Source organism: Leopardus geoffroyi, chromosome D3 (genome assembly GCF_018350155.1).
Source record: "Leopardus geoffroyi isolate Oge1 chromosome D3, O.geoffroyi_Oge1_pat1.0, whole genome shotgun sequence".
In the NCBI taxonomy this organism is placed as follows: Eukaryota; Metazoa; Chordata; class Mammalia; order Carnivora; family Felidae; genus Leopardus; species Leopardus geoffroyi.
The window spans coordinates 53,243,542-53,259,787 of record NC_059339.1 but is presented as its reverse complement, the minus strand read 5'-3'; the positions used below and the strand labels follow the sequence as shown (position 1 = coordinate 53,259,787).

Genomic DNA, 16,246 nt, shown 5'->3' with positions numbered 1-16,246 from the left:
CTTCTTTAGGACTTGTCCTGGTTGAATAAGTTGATTGTGAAAGTGTTCACTAAAAGTTCACTCCACTGAACAGAAATACTCAGCATCTTTAGGTTACTGTATTAGTATAAGGGAGTGCTGGACTTCTGTGCATGATCAGGTTCTTTTCCTGGGGCATGAATAAGTTTTATGTGAGAACATTGAGCTTGATTAAGAGAATTTATTACTGAGTCAAGACCCCACAACTGGAAGACAAGAAAGAAATGGGGAAATCCTCTTTTCCCCTTTACCATCTCATATTTTCTTTCTTTTTAAAAAAAAATTTTTTTTAATGTTTACTAATTCTGAGAGAGAGAGAGAGTCAGAGTATGAGTGGGGGAGGGGCAGAGAGAGAGGGAGACACAGAATCTGAAGCAGGCTCCAGGCTCTGAGCTGTCAGCACAGAGCCCGACGCAGGGCTCGAACTCACAAACTGAGATCATGACCCGGGCTGAAGTTGGACGCTCAACCGATTCAGCCACGCAGGTGCCCCTTCCATCTCGTATTTTCAATAGTGACCCAACAACTAATGCCAGGTTTGGTAAGAGTTGGCTTACTTTTGTCAACCTTTGAAAACTTTTCACATGGTTCCTTCACTGGTGGTAACACTGTTCTCTGGGGACAGTCATTGTATCAGCTACAGATCGGGATTGGTCATAAGAAAGACCCGGCTGCAGTGGCTTAAGCACATGAGGCTTTGTATTCTTATGTCTGGAAGTGGGTTATCTGTGGCTGTGGTGGAGAGCGTCCTCACACGCCTTCCATCTTCTGCTCTGTCACAGAGTTTTACAGTCTGAGGTTGTTATAGGGCCCCGGTCCTTATATTTGTACTTGGGTCAGTAAGAAGGAAGAAAGGAAGAGGGAAGAACAGAGGGACCCTTTTAAGGAGACTTCCCAGAAGTTTCACATGGTATCTTTGTTTAAATCTCGTTGGCCAGGACTTTGTTATAACGGGCTATAAATTACAGTCTTTGAGCTGGGTACACTGGTGCTTTGAATGAAATTGGGGTTCTGTTACCTAAGGAGAAAGAGAAAATGGAGTTTGAGTAGGCAACTGTGAGGCTTTTGCCATGTTCACTGATATTGAACAATTGGTATAGTTAGTGTACTTTACTAGACACTGGAGATACAACATTAAGAACAATATCCTCCCTTTGTATGAGGATCTCTAGGCTTTTGGGAGAGATGGAAGCATACATGGTTATTATAATACTGTTATTTCTTTTCTTTTAAGTTCATTCATTTTGGGAGAGAGAGAGAGTGTGTGCGTGTGTGCGCGTGCAAGCACGGGCGTGTGTGAGTGGGTGAGGGGCAAAGAGAGAGAGAATCCCAAACAGGCTCCATGCTCAGCACAGAGTCTGACCCAGGGCTCAATCCCATGACCTTGAGACTATGATCTGAGTGGAAATCAAGAGTCAGATGCTTAACCGGCTGAGCCATCCAGGTGCACCAATATAAAGCAGTTTATTTCTGCACAGACATACAGATATAATCTGCAAAAAGGAGATAATGGCCAATAAGGTATACAAAGAGCTAACTGAACTCTAGGGGAAAATCGATTAACATGTACTGGCTCATTTAAAATTTAACACTTGATTGCAAATAGATTGTGATATTTCTAAGCACACATTTGATTTCAGAAAAGGGTTTTTAACCTCTTACCTGGCTTTCTGAAGCACCAAATGTAAATACATACTGTATGTAATACTTTTGTAAAGAAATTACACACTCTCATGATCAAATGATGCTTTGCCTTATAGCTACAGAGTTAGTCAAGTTTAGAAAACAAGATGTCATCAGTGAATAATTACCGAAGCAGAGGATAGTTGTCATGCAGCGTGAGAAGTGGTAGGTTTGTTAGAAATAACCCAGCACACTTCCTCGTTTGATAGATGCAGGGTCTGAGACGCCACAGGCAACATACCATAAGGCAGTGGTAAACAGGCTAGAACTCTCACTGAGTTTCTGTACCTGTTTTAAGCTGCCGTTTGTGGGAAAAACTACGCCCTTGAGGGTCCTTTTTCCATTAGTCATAAGGTCCTATGAGAGCTGAGGAGGGGACCTGCCCAGCAGTTTTCATTCTGTGTCTCTCTTTCCTTCAGGTGTGGCTCTAGAAGAGAGGAAGAAGGCTGGGGGCCCAGAACTCATTGTGTTTTCATCCATCCATTCATTAGATGAAATAATGTCTATATTTTACAGCAGTTGTGGTAGATCAGTCTCAACTGCATCTATCATGCATAACCTTTTAAAACTGCTCCTGATTTTGAAAGCAGTGGTTCTACTTGATGGACCTAAGCACTTTTGTGGGAATAATGATTTTGTGGGTTTATTACAGTATAGTCTCCAAAAGCTTAAATTGTTGGCTGTATTATCAGTTGTGAGGTGTTCATTTACAGTAAACTTTTTACCATGTTGTAGATACTTTATTAGATACTGGAAACCAAAGGCAATTTGATTTCAAAAAAAATATATTCAGACTAGTGGCAGGGGTTGAGTGGATGGATTTATACATAATACATCGGGATGACATAAGTCCCACTGGACGCAGTACTCAAGGGGTGCGGAGACTTTTCTGTAAGTCTGGCAATGAGTTGAGACCCTTATGATCATTTGTGATGATGTGGCCAAGAATAACATGTTTAGCTCCAAAACTTTGTGTTTAAAGGAAGTGAATATATTCCTGTTGTGTGTCTTTGAGGTTTGTTTTATTTTTAATGGTTCTTTAAAAACTGATGCAAGGGTACTTTGCGAAAGACTCAGTCATTCTAGCACTAAAATAAAAAGTGAAACAATCCTCCAGACCTCCTGTTGCCACCAGGCTTCCCAGGGGGAGCTATCGTTAACAGTTTGTTTTACAGAAATGTCTAGAGAGCTTATAACTTCTGTGAGTTTGGATGTAGATTTATAGAATCATAGCATGTGGCTAAAAGAAGGAGCCAGACATTAATAACAAGAAATAATAAATTATGCACAATAAGAAAATACTCTTATTTAAAGTTAACTACATGACATGAAGAAATTGCTTGGGAATTTTGAGAATGTTAATATTTATCTGCCCCAGGATTATAAGAAAATGAATCTTCTGAACACATAAAGGCCAGGGACAACCTTATTTATCTGCTGTTTTTAGCTCCTACAAATGCATAGTGTATAGTAAATGCCTACTATAGTACGAGTCCCCATAAATGGAGAAAAGTTTTTTGAATATAACTTGAAATTTGATCTATATCTGGATATATTTTTTAAAAAGCATCTTAAGGAAAGAATCAGAACTTTAATGGACTTACACTTGTTTTATGTTCAGTATCTTAAATCATTCAGATATATATGGGGGACATACAGGGTGTGGACTGCTAGAGGGGTCTCAATGCTCTTGGTGTGTCCCTGGGCTTACAAAACAATTAATGTCCACTAAACGCCCCCTCCCCTTTGGGTTGGAGGATTTTCTTTGTTGAGTGCTTTCCAGGGCTCCTCTGGAGAGGGGCATTGGGAGGATTCTGTCACTGGGGCTTTCCAGCTTCCTGGTGGAATAGGCCTTAGCAGTTGTACATCTTATCGTGGGGTTTCCTGGCAGTAAATGCACTTCCCTTAAAACCTTCCCCGTGCCCTGCCAAATTCATAACTGGGATTTCCATGTAGTCCTTTAGAATTGGACCTTCTCCTCCAGCTTCTGTCTTCTCCTTGGTACCAGATCCCCTTATACCTCCTCTTGCAGCCTCTGCAGGGTCCTGTCCAGCAGGTGTGCCTGGGGGTGGGGAGAGTCTCTTTGCTCGGAAGTGCCATCCTGGAGCCCGGGCTGCATCCCTTGTCAAAATCATTTTGATGATGAGTGAATATCTATGTTAGGCAAAAAGTATGCAGGTGTTTGGTATTTGATTATTCTAATATAATTCATATTCAATTGCCAGGATTCTACCATTTTTCCACAGTGAGAGGGTTTAGCTTTTCCAGTCTAGTGAGGTATGTGATTTTTACCTTTCGCCTTTTGCTTGCTGGTCACTGACAGACAGGCCTCTTTTTGCAGTCACATGCCTCTTCTCCTCTTTCTTCTCTCTTTTCATGCAGACCAGTCCAGATAGGAATAACTCTTTCAACAGAGCAGATTACTGGAGATTGAGAGAATATCTTTGCATTTTCCTAAAGTGTCTGCTAGAGCTTCATTTCCTGTGGGGACACGGTTTATGACCTAGGAGACAGACAGTAGTTTGATCAGCTGTTTCCGAGTCTTGTCTCTTACTGCGTGTTGGTCTCATTCTCTTAGACTGGCCTCATTTTACATAGAGGTCATGGTTCTCAGGCCTGAATCTCAGAACCTTGTTACAGAAAGGGCCGAAACATGATCTCTTTGGTTCCAAGTTCAAAATTCCTAAGGTTCTAACTGTCCCAGGTTAAGTCACATGCACATCTCTGAACCAGTCACTCATAGCTCTAGTCAGTGAATATATATATGGGCTCCAGATTGTTCTGAGCATTTCTCTAACTGAAACCTGAAAATGGCTACATGAGGTAGGCACAGGTGGGAAACTACATTGTCTTGCCCTGTGCCACAAAGCTAGGGCATTTTGGAGCAAGGATTTGAACTTCGCATTTGACTGTGGCACCCTAACTAGTGCCCTGTATGCTGTATAACTTGCAGTATCTAAAAATAATGGACCTAACATGAGATAGAGCTTCACAGCTCCCCAGGGACTGCAACCTGCTATTGGGAATGAGTAATTTAAAGATTTAAAATGGGGGGCGCCTGGGTGGCTCAGTTGGTTAAGCATCCGACTTCAGCTCAGGTCACGATCTCGCGGTCCGTGAGTTCGAGCCCCACGTCAGGCTCTGGGCTGATGGCTCAGAGCCTGGAGCCTGTTTCCGATTCTGTGTCTCCCTCTCTCTCTGCCCCTCCCCCGTTCATGCTCTGTCTCTCTCTGTCTCAAAAATAAATAAACGTTAAAAAAAATTAAAAAAAAAAAGATTTAAAATGGACCGTATTACAGAAGTAACTTGAGTGTTAAATCTCAGTTTCTTAAGTGTGGGGTGGTGAGAAAACATTACTCCCACCCCTCTGCTCCGTGGTTACTAGAAGCACTGTGCTGTGACGGTGTGGTTGTCCAGGATACCCTTGGCCATTTGACGGTGGAGAGGATTCCCTGGTATACTTTCACATTCCCTTTTGATCTTGCTCAGCCGGGGGAGGGATGGGAGCAGGTGTTCTCCTATGGTTACAGATAAGCCTGCTCTGTATGTATGCACAGATCTGGCCAGGCTGCTCTCTAGACTTTTCCCCAGTTCCCTTGGGAAATCATGCTGCGAGGTCTTTTCTAGCAGCAGTGAAGGGTGAATGGGAGAGTAGCCACGGCAGCTGCGTTTGCTTTTCTCTAGTTCTTTGTAGATAATTGCTTTTAAGTACTTCTGTAGATTGCATACTGTAGGCCTTCTCACAGTGGTAGTGACATATTTCGTACTAGGAGCAAAGCAAAAGGCAGTTTTTTGGTTGTAACTTTTTTCTCTCTCTCCAAGATTATCCTGAAGGCAATAATTCAAGTGATTATCTTGTTCAAACAACAACATATCTTCCGGAAAACTTCACATATTCACCATATCTCCCCTGCCCAGAAAAACTGCCTTATATGCGTAAGTGTCATCTAATTTTGACTTAACTGTTTGCTTGTGTTATAATAAAATAATACAAATCATATGGTTTGAGCACACCATGCTCAGATCATTAACTGTGGATGCTAATGTTCATGTTATGTAGCATGTTACTTGATATTTCTTTTTTGGACAAAGCATTTTTTTGGGGTGGGAGGGAGATTGAAAAGTTGAAGAAAAAGCTTATCGCTTACCCAGAAGCAACCTCTATTGTGAGTTTGATATGTGTTCTTACAGGTTATTTAAAAAATTTTTTTTACAGAGATAGGTAGACAGTTATAATGTCTCAAAGGTGTTAAGAATTTATATAAATTGTCTTAAGATTACAATTATTTCTAGAATTTGCTTGCTTAATTAAAAAAATTTTTTTTAAATATTTAGTTTTGAGAGAGAGAGAGAGAGAGAGAGAGAGAGAGAGCCAGCATGAGTGGGGGAGGGGCAGAGAGAGAGGGAGACAGAATTGGAAGTAGGCTTCAGGCTCTGAGCTGTCAGCACAGAGCCCGATTCAGGGCTCAAACTCACCAACCGTGAGATCATGACCTGAGCTGAAGTCGGACTGAGCCACCCAGGCGCCCTTCCTTAATTTTTTTAGAACTATCCACATTGATACATATAGATCTACCTATTTTCCTTAATTACTGTATTGTACATGTTTGAATAAGGGTACTACATTTCATTTACCTTTTTCCCTGCTGATGGAAATTTACATGGTTTCCACTTTTTTGCTGTCACAAAGTAGTGTTATTGGGAGCAGTACGGTACAGATTTCTCTGCATGTGGTACATATATGCTTGAGGGTTCATCCCTAGAACTGGAGTTGCTACATAGGCTGGCTTGGTTTTGCACCAAAGGAGCTGTACCAGTTTATTTTTATTTTTATTTTCATTTTTTTCAAGTGCTTATTTATTTTTGAGAGAGAGAGACAGAGAGCACGTGAGCAGAGAAGGGCAGAGAGAGAGGGAGAGAGAGAATGCCAAGCAGGCCCTGTGCTGTCAGCACAGAGCCCATTGCGGGGCTCAATCCCACTTACTGTGAGATCATGACCTGAGTCGAAACCAAGAGTCTGATGCTTAAACAACTGAACCACCCAGGTGCCCTGGAGCTGTACCAGTTTATATCCTCAACATCAAAGCATGAATGTAACTATTTTGATATTGATAGACTTTTAAATTTTTGCTAATGTGATAAAAATATATTTTCTAATTTGTTAGATAAAAAATGACATCTCATTGTTTGGATTTTCACTTTTCTCATTAGTAATGGGTTTGAGTAACTTTTGATGGGTTAGTGAGTGGTTTTGAATTTTCTCTCCTGTGACTCACTCAGTTGTGTGCTTTATTGATTCCATATTGGTTAATTGGGCTTTTGTCCTGATTAATGGAAGTTCTTTACATATATTCCAACAGTGACCTATTGTCTGCTGTATGTATTGTATAACAGCTTTTCACAGTCCTTGGCTTGTCTTTTCATTTTGTTTATGGAATCTTCTGTTTTATAGAAGTTTAAAGTTACGATATTTTCAAGTGTATCAATCGTGTTAAAGTTTTTGCTTTTTGTGTCTCAAAAAAGCTTTCTATATTACTCCAAGGCCGTACAAATACTCTTTTATTTCCTTCTAATAGTTTTACCATTTTGTACTTAACTTTTGTGTATGAGATAGCAACAAAGATGGTGTATTTTAAAAATACGTATTTTTAAAAATACATATTTTTTCAAAATTATGAAAACAGTACATGATCATTAAAAAGCCCACTATAATCACTCAGAAGCTGCAGGGCTATCATTTTGGCATTTTTTTCTTTGTATGTTTCCCCTCCCCCAATTATAAGCATTCTCTGTACAGATAAGCTTATATGTTGATTTTTATGTAATTAAAAAATTAAATAAATATCCTTTTGAATTGCTTATTTATCCTTGGGTTCTAAAGCACTCAGTATCAAAATGTGTTTTTTATGTCTTTACATAAGTATTCTTTCTTGAAGAAATTGGCCTTTGCCTATCATATTTATAAACTGAAAGTTTATCGTTGGTAAATTATTGAAATTATATATTTACAATCAAGAGTCCCCTTTCAATGTCATCTAAGGCCATGGGTCTCAAATTTGGGGGTGCATCAGAATCAGCTGGATAGTCTTAAAATTCAAGTTGCTGTGCTCCACATTCGGAGTTTCAGACTCCATACATCTTGAGTGGGGTCTGAGAATTTTCATTCCTAACAGGTTCCTGGGTGCTGGTGATCCTTGGGCCACACTTTGAGAGCCACCAATCTAGAGTACGTCCTACTCTAGCCACCAGCCTAGAGTAGGCTATATCAGGCCTGAGGAACTTTTGTGATTCTTGGTCCCAACCTCTAAGTGATTTTATTAATCTGACAGGGGGCATGGGTATTTTAAAAAAGATTCTCACTTGACTCGAATCTTCCTGTCTCTTTGCTGTCTTATAATAGAGAATGAAGCTATGATTTTTGTGGCCGTATATTTGTCATTACTTTGTTATTGTAGCCCTGGTTTTCTAAAAATGAATGTTTTTGTCTGTGCAGTACTGAAACCACTAAGTAATGTTCTGTTGAAATATTGATTACAATAATTTCATTTTCATAATTTGCATATTCAAGGGTTTACAGTCTTAGGAAATCTTTCTGTTCTCGGTTTAGTTGCCATTTTCTTAATTACTGCTTTATGGGTACTAATTAAATTCTGTTTAAAAGCATCTGCCTGCCAGGCCTTCCTACTAGCACTGCTCTCCTCCAGCCCAGAACTTGTAAATGTCCCTGTCGTGGTGCTGGAGAGACTCTGTCAGGCCTGCTGCGCACTCACTGCCCTGTCACTGAATGTCCTGCTGCTACTGCTCCTTATCACTGCTTCCGTCAGAGTCTTCTTCACAAGAGAGGATCACACTGGTTGGGCGAGCCACCTTTTCACAGAAGGCCTCCTCATGGGCTGCTGGCTTTGGGTCCAGCACCACCCCCACGTCGTAGTTAGAAGATTGGTCATGTACAAATAACTACTTAGAACGGGGCCGTGGGAACAGCCAATATAATGAGGCTTCTTCCAAGAGGGCCTTACTTGAGCCATCCAGGAGAGCCCCTTCACTGAGTCATGTGACCTCTGCAAAATAGAGCCTCACTTTACCTATCTGTAAACTAGGGAGTATTGTATCAACTTCACAGTGTTGCAAGGATAAAAAGAAGTGCAGTGCTTTAAGCTTGATAGACATTAGTTTGATATTCTCTTTCTTCCTCACTGCTTTGATGGAGCTACACATTGTGATGATCAAGGGAATGAGAAACCTGGGAGAAATGGGTGGAGTTAAGGGGTTTTGTATTTAGCTATGTATCCCTATTTTTTTTTTAAGTTCACAGGATTATTTCCCATTGATAATAGAGAATGGCATATCAAAATACCTAAGTGTAAAATCTTTTTATAATATCGCACAAAATAATTGAATGCAGTATCTCCCTAAATAATAGTTAAACGAAATCCGTGTAGGGAGAAGATCTACTTTGATGAAAACTGTCCAAGTATGAATGATACTTAATTTTCCTGTAATTTTCACCAAAAGTGAAGTTGAGGCTTAACATTGGTGTGTTTGATTATCTAGCTGTAGCTTCTTTTTTATTTTTCTCTAGTGGAGCAATGGGACTGCCAGCACTGGATTACCATAGAGATAAACTTGTGGCTTTTCCAGTTGGAATTTAGATAAAATGGATTTCATGGATTTCAGCAATATTTTACATTCAGTCAATTATACCATAAAATCTATTTTATAAATTTTTTTAATGTTTGTTTATTTCTGAGACAGAGAGAGACAGAGCATGAGTGGGGGAGGGGCAGAGAGAGAGGGAGACACAGGATCTGAAGCAGGCTCCAGGCTCTGAGCTGTCAGCACAGAGCCCGATGCGGGGCTTGAACTCAAAGATCATGAGATCATGACCTGAGCCAAAGTCAGACGCTTAACCAACTGAGCCACCTAGGCACCCCTGTAAAATCTGTTTTAATGTGTGTTATTTATACAATATGAGTGACTTCTTTGTCACTGTTAGTATTTATAGATCCTCCAGAGGGCTAATCCATTTTCAGCTTTCTTAAATTTATGTGAGACTCTCCTTGCTAACAAAGTAAAGTAGAAATTTCACTTTTTCCAGACCTAAAAAATAACAAGCACTTAGCGTGAATGGTTTGATTTTTGTGAGTGAAGCAGAGTGGGGAAAATGTCATTTGTGTACTTTGCATTAAAATGAAGGTAGACTTGCCTGGAGTTTTCCTATCTTTTAATTCTTCGAACAGAATACATTTCCAGTAACTTTCATATATTTTGTCCTTACTGTTTGTGGAATATTTCCCTTTATGGTTTAACCTTGGTAATTGCTATAGTTGCTAGACTTAGGAATATAACAAAAGCTATAAGGACTTTTTGAGATGCATTTCAATAACTCAAATGAAAATCAGGAGAAAGGGACAAGATAAGTACACTTCAGAGAAGCTCAAAGAATATGTACTATGACAAACCATCATGCACATGTGTACTGTAAAAAGAGATGGGAACCATTTTCGAGTGAACCGTGGCTGCACATGTAGTGGCCTTGGGTTGTTCACAGGGGCAGGCAGAGGAGACACGAAGCTGAATGGCCCTGTGTCTAACAGCCAGAGCAGGTAACACGCTCACAGAAAAGCAGCGTCCTCACTATGAATGGGTTATTATGTGGTGAAAAGGAACCTATGGTTCATTCGAAAAGGAAAAGGGAGATGTCAGTGAAAGGGGACATTGTAATTGGCTCTTGCAAGATAGTTCACTAGTAGCTGAGGTAACAGTGTCAGAGCCTGAAGGGTTCTGTGAGAATGGAGGGTGGTCTGCTGTGACCAGGGTGGGAAGTGAGGCTGGACAGGGAGGGGAGGGGCCTTGAGGGCCATGTGGGTTCCAGGAGTCCCTGGGCATCCATGAGATAGGCCTCAGAGGGAGCAGGGCCCTTGAGCATATATGCAAAGGGTTGATTTGTGGCCTGTGTGTCTATCTCTAGGATGAGTGTGCAGTTTTCAAAGGGTCTGGGGCAAAAAAGGATAAAACAAAATGAACAAAGACCACTGCTTTAAGCAGATGAATAGTGTGACTAAGATGGTATTCAGAAAGATTATTCTGATGAGAAGTGGAAAAATGGATGAAAATGGGAAAATACTAGAACCTGGAAGACCAGCAAGGAGCTTTCTGCCTGGGCCAAGAGGAATGACAAGAGCATATGCCGAGGCTGTGGCATTGGAGAGAGGACAAGGCACCAAAAAGAAGCTCTAGGGGTGCCATCGGCTAGATGTGGTGGCCAACCAAGGGATCAGGGTTAATGAGCAAGTTTCTGGCTAGGTGATTGCTAACTGAAACAAGTAATGGAGGATAAACATCACATTTGGAGAATAAGGAAGTTAATGAGGAAGTTAGGCTTGGGCCTTGTTTAAAGCTCAGGAGAGTTAATTTGGGGTCTGAATTTCATCAGAGAGATCTGGGCTAGAAATAGAGGAAGTGAGACGGGAATGCTAAGGGTGGGTCCCTGGAGAATACTGGCACTTGTGGGGGCAACGGGTAGTCAGTAGCAGAAGAGAGAACTGTCAGGGACATGAAGGAGTCAGGGAGCAGTGTCCCAGAGGCTAATGAGGACACAGTTTTGAGGAGAGAATGTTCTGTCTTGTGACATACCTCAAAGCAGATGGAATGAAGACCTGTGACAAGCCATTGAGTGTGGCATAGAGAAAACAGAGGTGACACCAAATGCAGTCTCAGTAGAGGGGTAGGGTAGGGTGCAAAAGACACTGTCCGGAGAAGTGACTCAGAGGGATATAAAAACTTGTTGGTTAAAAAAAAAGTGTGGTGGGAAAGGGAAGTAGAATGGAGGAGGGCATCTGGAGGAGGTGGGGGCAAGGGAAGAACTCTTTAGGAAGATACGGACTTGATCAAGTTTTGGGGAATTCCAGAGAGATTCTCGAGATGGTAAATACAAGGAAGCAGAAGGGAGGTATCCATGGAGCCAGATTCTGGAGAAGTTTACAGGAAACAGAAATAGGTTCAAGTCAAGGAATTAGCCTTGGAAAGCAAGAACCTCTTCTCCCCTGAGGCAAGAGTATATATAGTTCATTGGGAGATGAGGTGGAGAAAGTTAAGGGGGTTAATGCCTATTACTTCAGTGTTCCTGATAAAGTGGGAGGCCATATACATATGAGAGGTTGGCCAGGAAGGTGGGACTCAGTGGTGGGCAGTTCCCGCAACTGAAATGTGTTCACGTCCAGCTGTGTGGCCACAAACATGATTCAGGGGTGTCTACTGACATAGGAGCTTTGAGAATGGGTCCAGTAACCTTCATTCTAAACAGCAATGCCTCGTGATTCTTAGCCATATGACCAAAATTACTGAGCTGCTTATTAGAAGACCAGATAGACCGGGCAAATGAGGATATAGCAGAGAGAAATTTAAGCCGGAGCTGACTGGCTTTCAATTCTGACACTGCCAGTCCTCCTAGGTAATGGTGATGCTTAAGGTATGAATACAGATCAGAGTTTATAAGGATGATGTACTAAATAAATAAAAAAGAAAGAAAGAAAGAAAGAAAGATAGATATACATGGGAGGGGAGAGTACCTCCTGGTCAGTAAACAAGGCTGGATATTTGAAGGTGGTACAATTAAAAATCACAAACTTCAAAGGAGGTGAATTCATGAAAGAAGGAAGTAAGTGTGTGTGTGTGTGTGTGTGTGTGTGTGTGTGTGTGTGTTTGTAGAGTGTAGCTGTAAGTCTGCAGAATACTTTCTTTTATCCCCGGCTCCAAGATTGTAGACCTAGGAAAGCAAGCATTTGGCACAGTTTGAAAGGGAGAACACTTTTTCATTTAAGCTGAGGGGTAGGGTGGTATTCTAGGGAAGACACTGAAGTATAGTATATGGAAGCTTCTTGGCAATGAAATGGTTCCAGGAAACATTTGAAATCACGGGAGGAGTATATGATATACCATATTTTCTTGACAAGATACATTATAAATTTCATAACAGCTTTTTGGGAACAAGAAAGAAGCAGTACATTAAATGCACACATTGTAGGGTGTGTCCCTGTGTCAGGATGTGAAAACATAAGTCAGTGCATATCTCAGAGTTGAGGAAATACAATAATAGTTGTGGATTATGACACTAAAGGAGATGGTCAGTTTATCAATAGCTGGGGACTAAGAAAACAGTTTGGAAGATGTGATAAAGGCTGCGGGGTTTTCAAGGGGGAACCAAAGGTTCATTGGGTGGTTTATGAGGGAAAGGTGAGGACAAAAAGCAAAGACTGTGAACTGGAGGTTCAGGTAGTCATTCAGAGTAAAGTGAGAGAAAACTATAAGCAAGGGAAGAAATTGGGTATTAAGAGCTGTGTGTTGTGACCAGAATTAGGAGATGAGAACTTGGGCTGTATGGAGGCTGTTATTTTGGGTCATTTACGTGTGGGACACCTGTTGCACAAATGGCTTACAGGCATATTTTAGTACCTGGTAGAGCCAAGGGATGGAAATAAAGTAGGAAGGAAGCAGAAAGAGAGGTGAGACAAGATTGGACATGGCCAGCTTTGCCATTCCTACCCATCCATCCATCCATCCAGTGTCCAGGCATTGCACTTGGCATTGGTGATGTGTGGCTAGAAACCACTCTATGTTTAGAATACTTAGATTTGGTCACTTCAGGAGTAGTTGAGTAAGAAATCGTCTGTGTAAGTAGGCATAAAATTCCAGAAGTTGAGAAGCCTAAGTAGTTCCCTATTGGGAGTAGGCAGTTTCTAGTGTTGGCCTCAAAGGAGGCAGTGGGTGACTGGGGGGGGGTGTGATGCCTGATGTAGCCGTTTAGCCTTGAGCTGTGTGTGCTCAGGCAGCAGCCCAGGGGGAGTGGGAGAGAATGTATATCTTAACATAAAAATCCATTTTTTGACTTTGGAGAGGAATTCACCCGATGGGATATTTCTTTGGGAAATTTATGTCTTTCTCAACACTGTCAATCAGATCTTTGGGTTGTGCACATTTGAAACCCTGAGGGCAAAGTGGTGATAAAAATCAGAGTATCCAGAATTAGGCTTTAGATACCAAAAAATAGATATAGGCCCTGAACTCAGTCACAGGAAGCTGTGGATTTTTAGAGAAAGCAACTCTCTGGCTGGAGATAATATGCCTTACATTTTACTTGAAATGTAAGAAAATGTAAATATAGGTAATTCATATGCATTGACTATTATTTTAAGAATTATGTTTTAATAGAAAAAGTAATATCCTAAGTCATGTCATGTGATATGTTGTAGTCCACACTACCATGAGCATGTGGTTTGGGCCTGCACACACCTAACGGACCCCAGACCCATTTAGGTTTCCAAACTGGGTGGCATTATCACATGTCTTGCTAATTCAACATTAGAAAATTATAGTAAATACCATATATGACCAATGATGCAACTAAGTTTTTCTCAACACATAACAGAAGTAGTTTGGCATCAGGCTTTGTTGACAGGACTGATGGGTAGCTTACAACTGACTTTTGTTCTTCCACTTGACCTGACCCTCTCGCGAACTGGCAGCCCTGATTCTTTTCAGGCACCGAGTTCTGCTCTTTCCTTTTAACTCCATCCAGTTCCACCTTCCAAATAGTGAAAATCAAGATTTGATAGATTACGTTATTTACATTTGTGTGCTGATTGGTGGCACTGCTGGATAGATTGATTTCAGAGACTATATTTTTGACTTTTTAATTTCTTTTTTATTTTAAAAAAAATGTTTATTTGTTTTGAGAGACAGGGAGAGAAAGTGTGTGTAGGGGTGGGACAGAGGAGAGGGAGAGAGAGAGAATCCCAAGTAGGCCCCATGCTGCCAATGCAGAGCCCGACATGGGGCTCGATCCCATGAACTGCGAGATCATGACCTCAGTCGAAATCAAGAGTTGGACGCTAAACCGCTTAACCGACTGAGCCACCCAGGAGCCCTGACTTTTTAATTTCTAATTGGGGAGAGAGCATACATTCTCACTGGAAAAGCTCAGGTTAGCACAGGTGCTGAGTGAAGATTGGGGGTTCTCTGTGGAGTTCAGCGGGTCCTTTTTCTTCAGTTGCCCTTGGCATCTCAACAAGTGAAATAAAGGGGGGCTAGTCTGGCTGATTGCTTACTTTTTTACACGTAGAGAAAGTTTTATCCTCTTCTGGTTTTAAAGCACTGGAATGCTTCTTTGAGTGAAACCTGAAGGGGACATCCAGTATGTAAAGGAGGTGACAGTCACTTCAGTGGGTGCAGTGGTGGGAGGACCCCAAGTCCTCCCTGAGAGATGTTTTTCTACTGAGGATCGTTTGGAAACCATGTCACCAGTAGTTCTTCTGCTTCGTGCCTCTTCCTGGCCATTCTCTGTAATGTTCCCTTTTCCCTTCACTTTCTGTGCATGGCATCTTTCCCCTAACACCTTGTGTTGAGAAGTGAGCTGGTGTATTGAATTAAGAATATGCAGATTAGGGGCACCTGAGTAGCTCAGTCATTTAAGCATCTAACTCTTGATCTCAGCTCAGATCATGATCTCAGGTTCGTGGGATTGAGCCCCACATCAGGCTCTGTGCTGACAGCATGGAGCTTGCTTGGGATTCTCTCTCTCTCTCTCTCTCTCTCTCTCTCAAATAAATAAGTAAACATTTAAAAAAAAAAAAAGGAATATGCAGATTATGACCCGCTGGATGAGGTTAGCACAAGCCATTCACATGGGGTAGGCAGGTAGTCCCTCAGCATCTGAGCTCCCACTTTTGGGGAAATGAAATTCAGGCAGTCATTTTGACTGGAGTTACAGTTTCAGTACACCCACACACAGGAAACAGAGTCATAGGGTTTAATTACAGATCCCAGAAGCAGGGGGGCTCAGTGAGCTGGGGGAAGGGCAGTCTTCTGTTCCAGGTTGAATGAGCAGGAGACAGAGAAAGGTAGCTGGCACCTATCACTTATAGGATGGTTGGGACAGAGGTTACTTAACTTTTTGGTGGGCTTAACTCTAAGTGATTATTTTACAACGTTTATTTATTTTTGGGACAGAGAGAGACAGAGCATGAACGGGGGAGGGGCAGAGAGAGAGGGAGACACAGGATCGGAAACAGGCTCCAGGCTCTGAGCCATCAGCCCAGAGCCCGACGCGGGGCTCGAACTCCCGGACCGCGAGATCGTGACCTGGCTGAAGTCGGACGCTTAACCGACTGCGCCACCCAGGCGCCCCTCTAAGTGATTATTTTAAAAGATGCTCTGGCAAAAGCAAAGCAGAAATTTATGGCGGAAATCCTAAACTCAAGTCCTTATCTAAGTGACAGACTCTGGGTGTGAGCAGGGTTATCATAGTGTGAAATGCCTAGGCAACAACTCAGAAAAACAAAGTTGTTTTTGCAGAAGAACAATAGTTGTTTTTCTCATCACAACTGACCCTGTGATGCCTAGGCATTAATCTTTAGGGGAAAATCATAGGCACTATCTGAACGGTGGAGGTATTATAAGGTATTATGGCAGGGTTTTGATCACCCAGCACATGAAGCACTTAAGCAAAGCAAAAATGCCAGTCAGCAATATCTATAGACAACAACTG

At 41.7% G+C, this 16,246-nt stretch overlaps 1 protein-coding gene across 3 annotated transcripts in view; it reads left to right on the top strand.

The window, feature by feature from the left end:
* Positions 1 to 16,246, top strand: part of B4GALT6 (beta-1,4-galactosyltransferase 6) — a 67,362-nt gene that overhangs the window by 24,261 nt on the left and 26,855 nt on the right. For 2 of the 3 annotated variants that reach the window (XM_045456873.1, XM_045456874.1), the window contains one exon: positions 5,524 to 5,637. In XM_045456873.1, coding sequence (XP_045312829.1) covers positions 5,524 to 5,637 — 114 coding nt within the window. Of the gene's footprint in view, positions 1 to 5,523; positions 5,638 to 16,246 lie in introns of those variants that run through there. The other variant, XM_045456875.1, reaches the window with a different exon arrangement.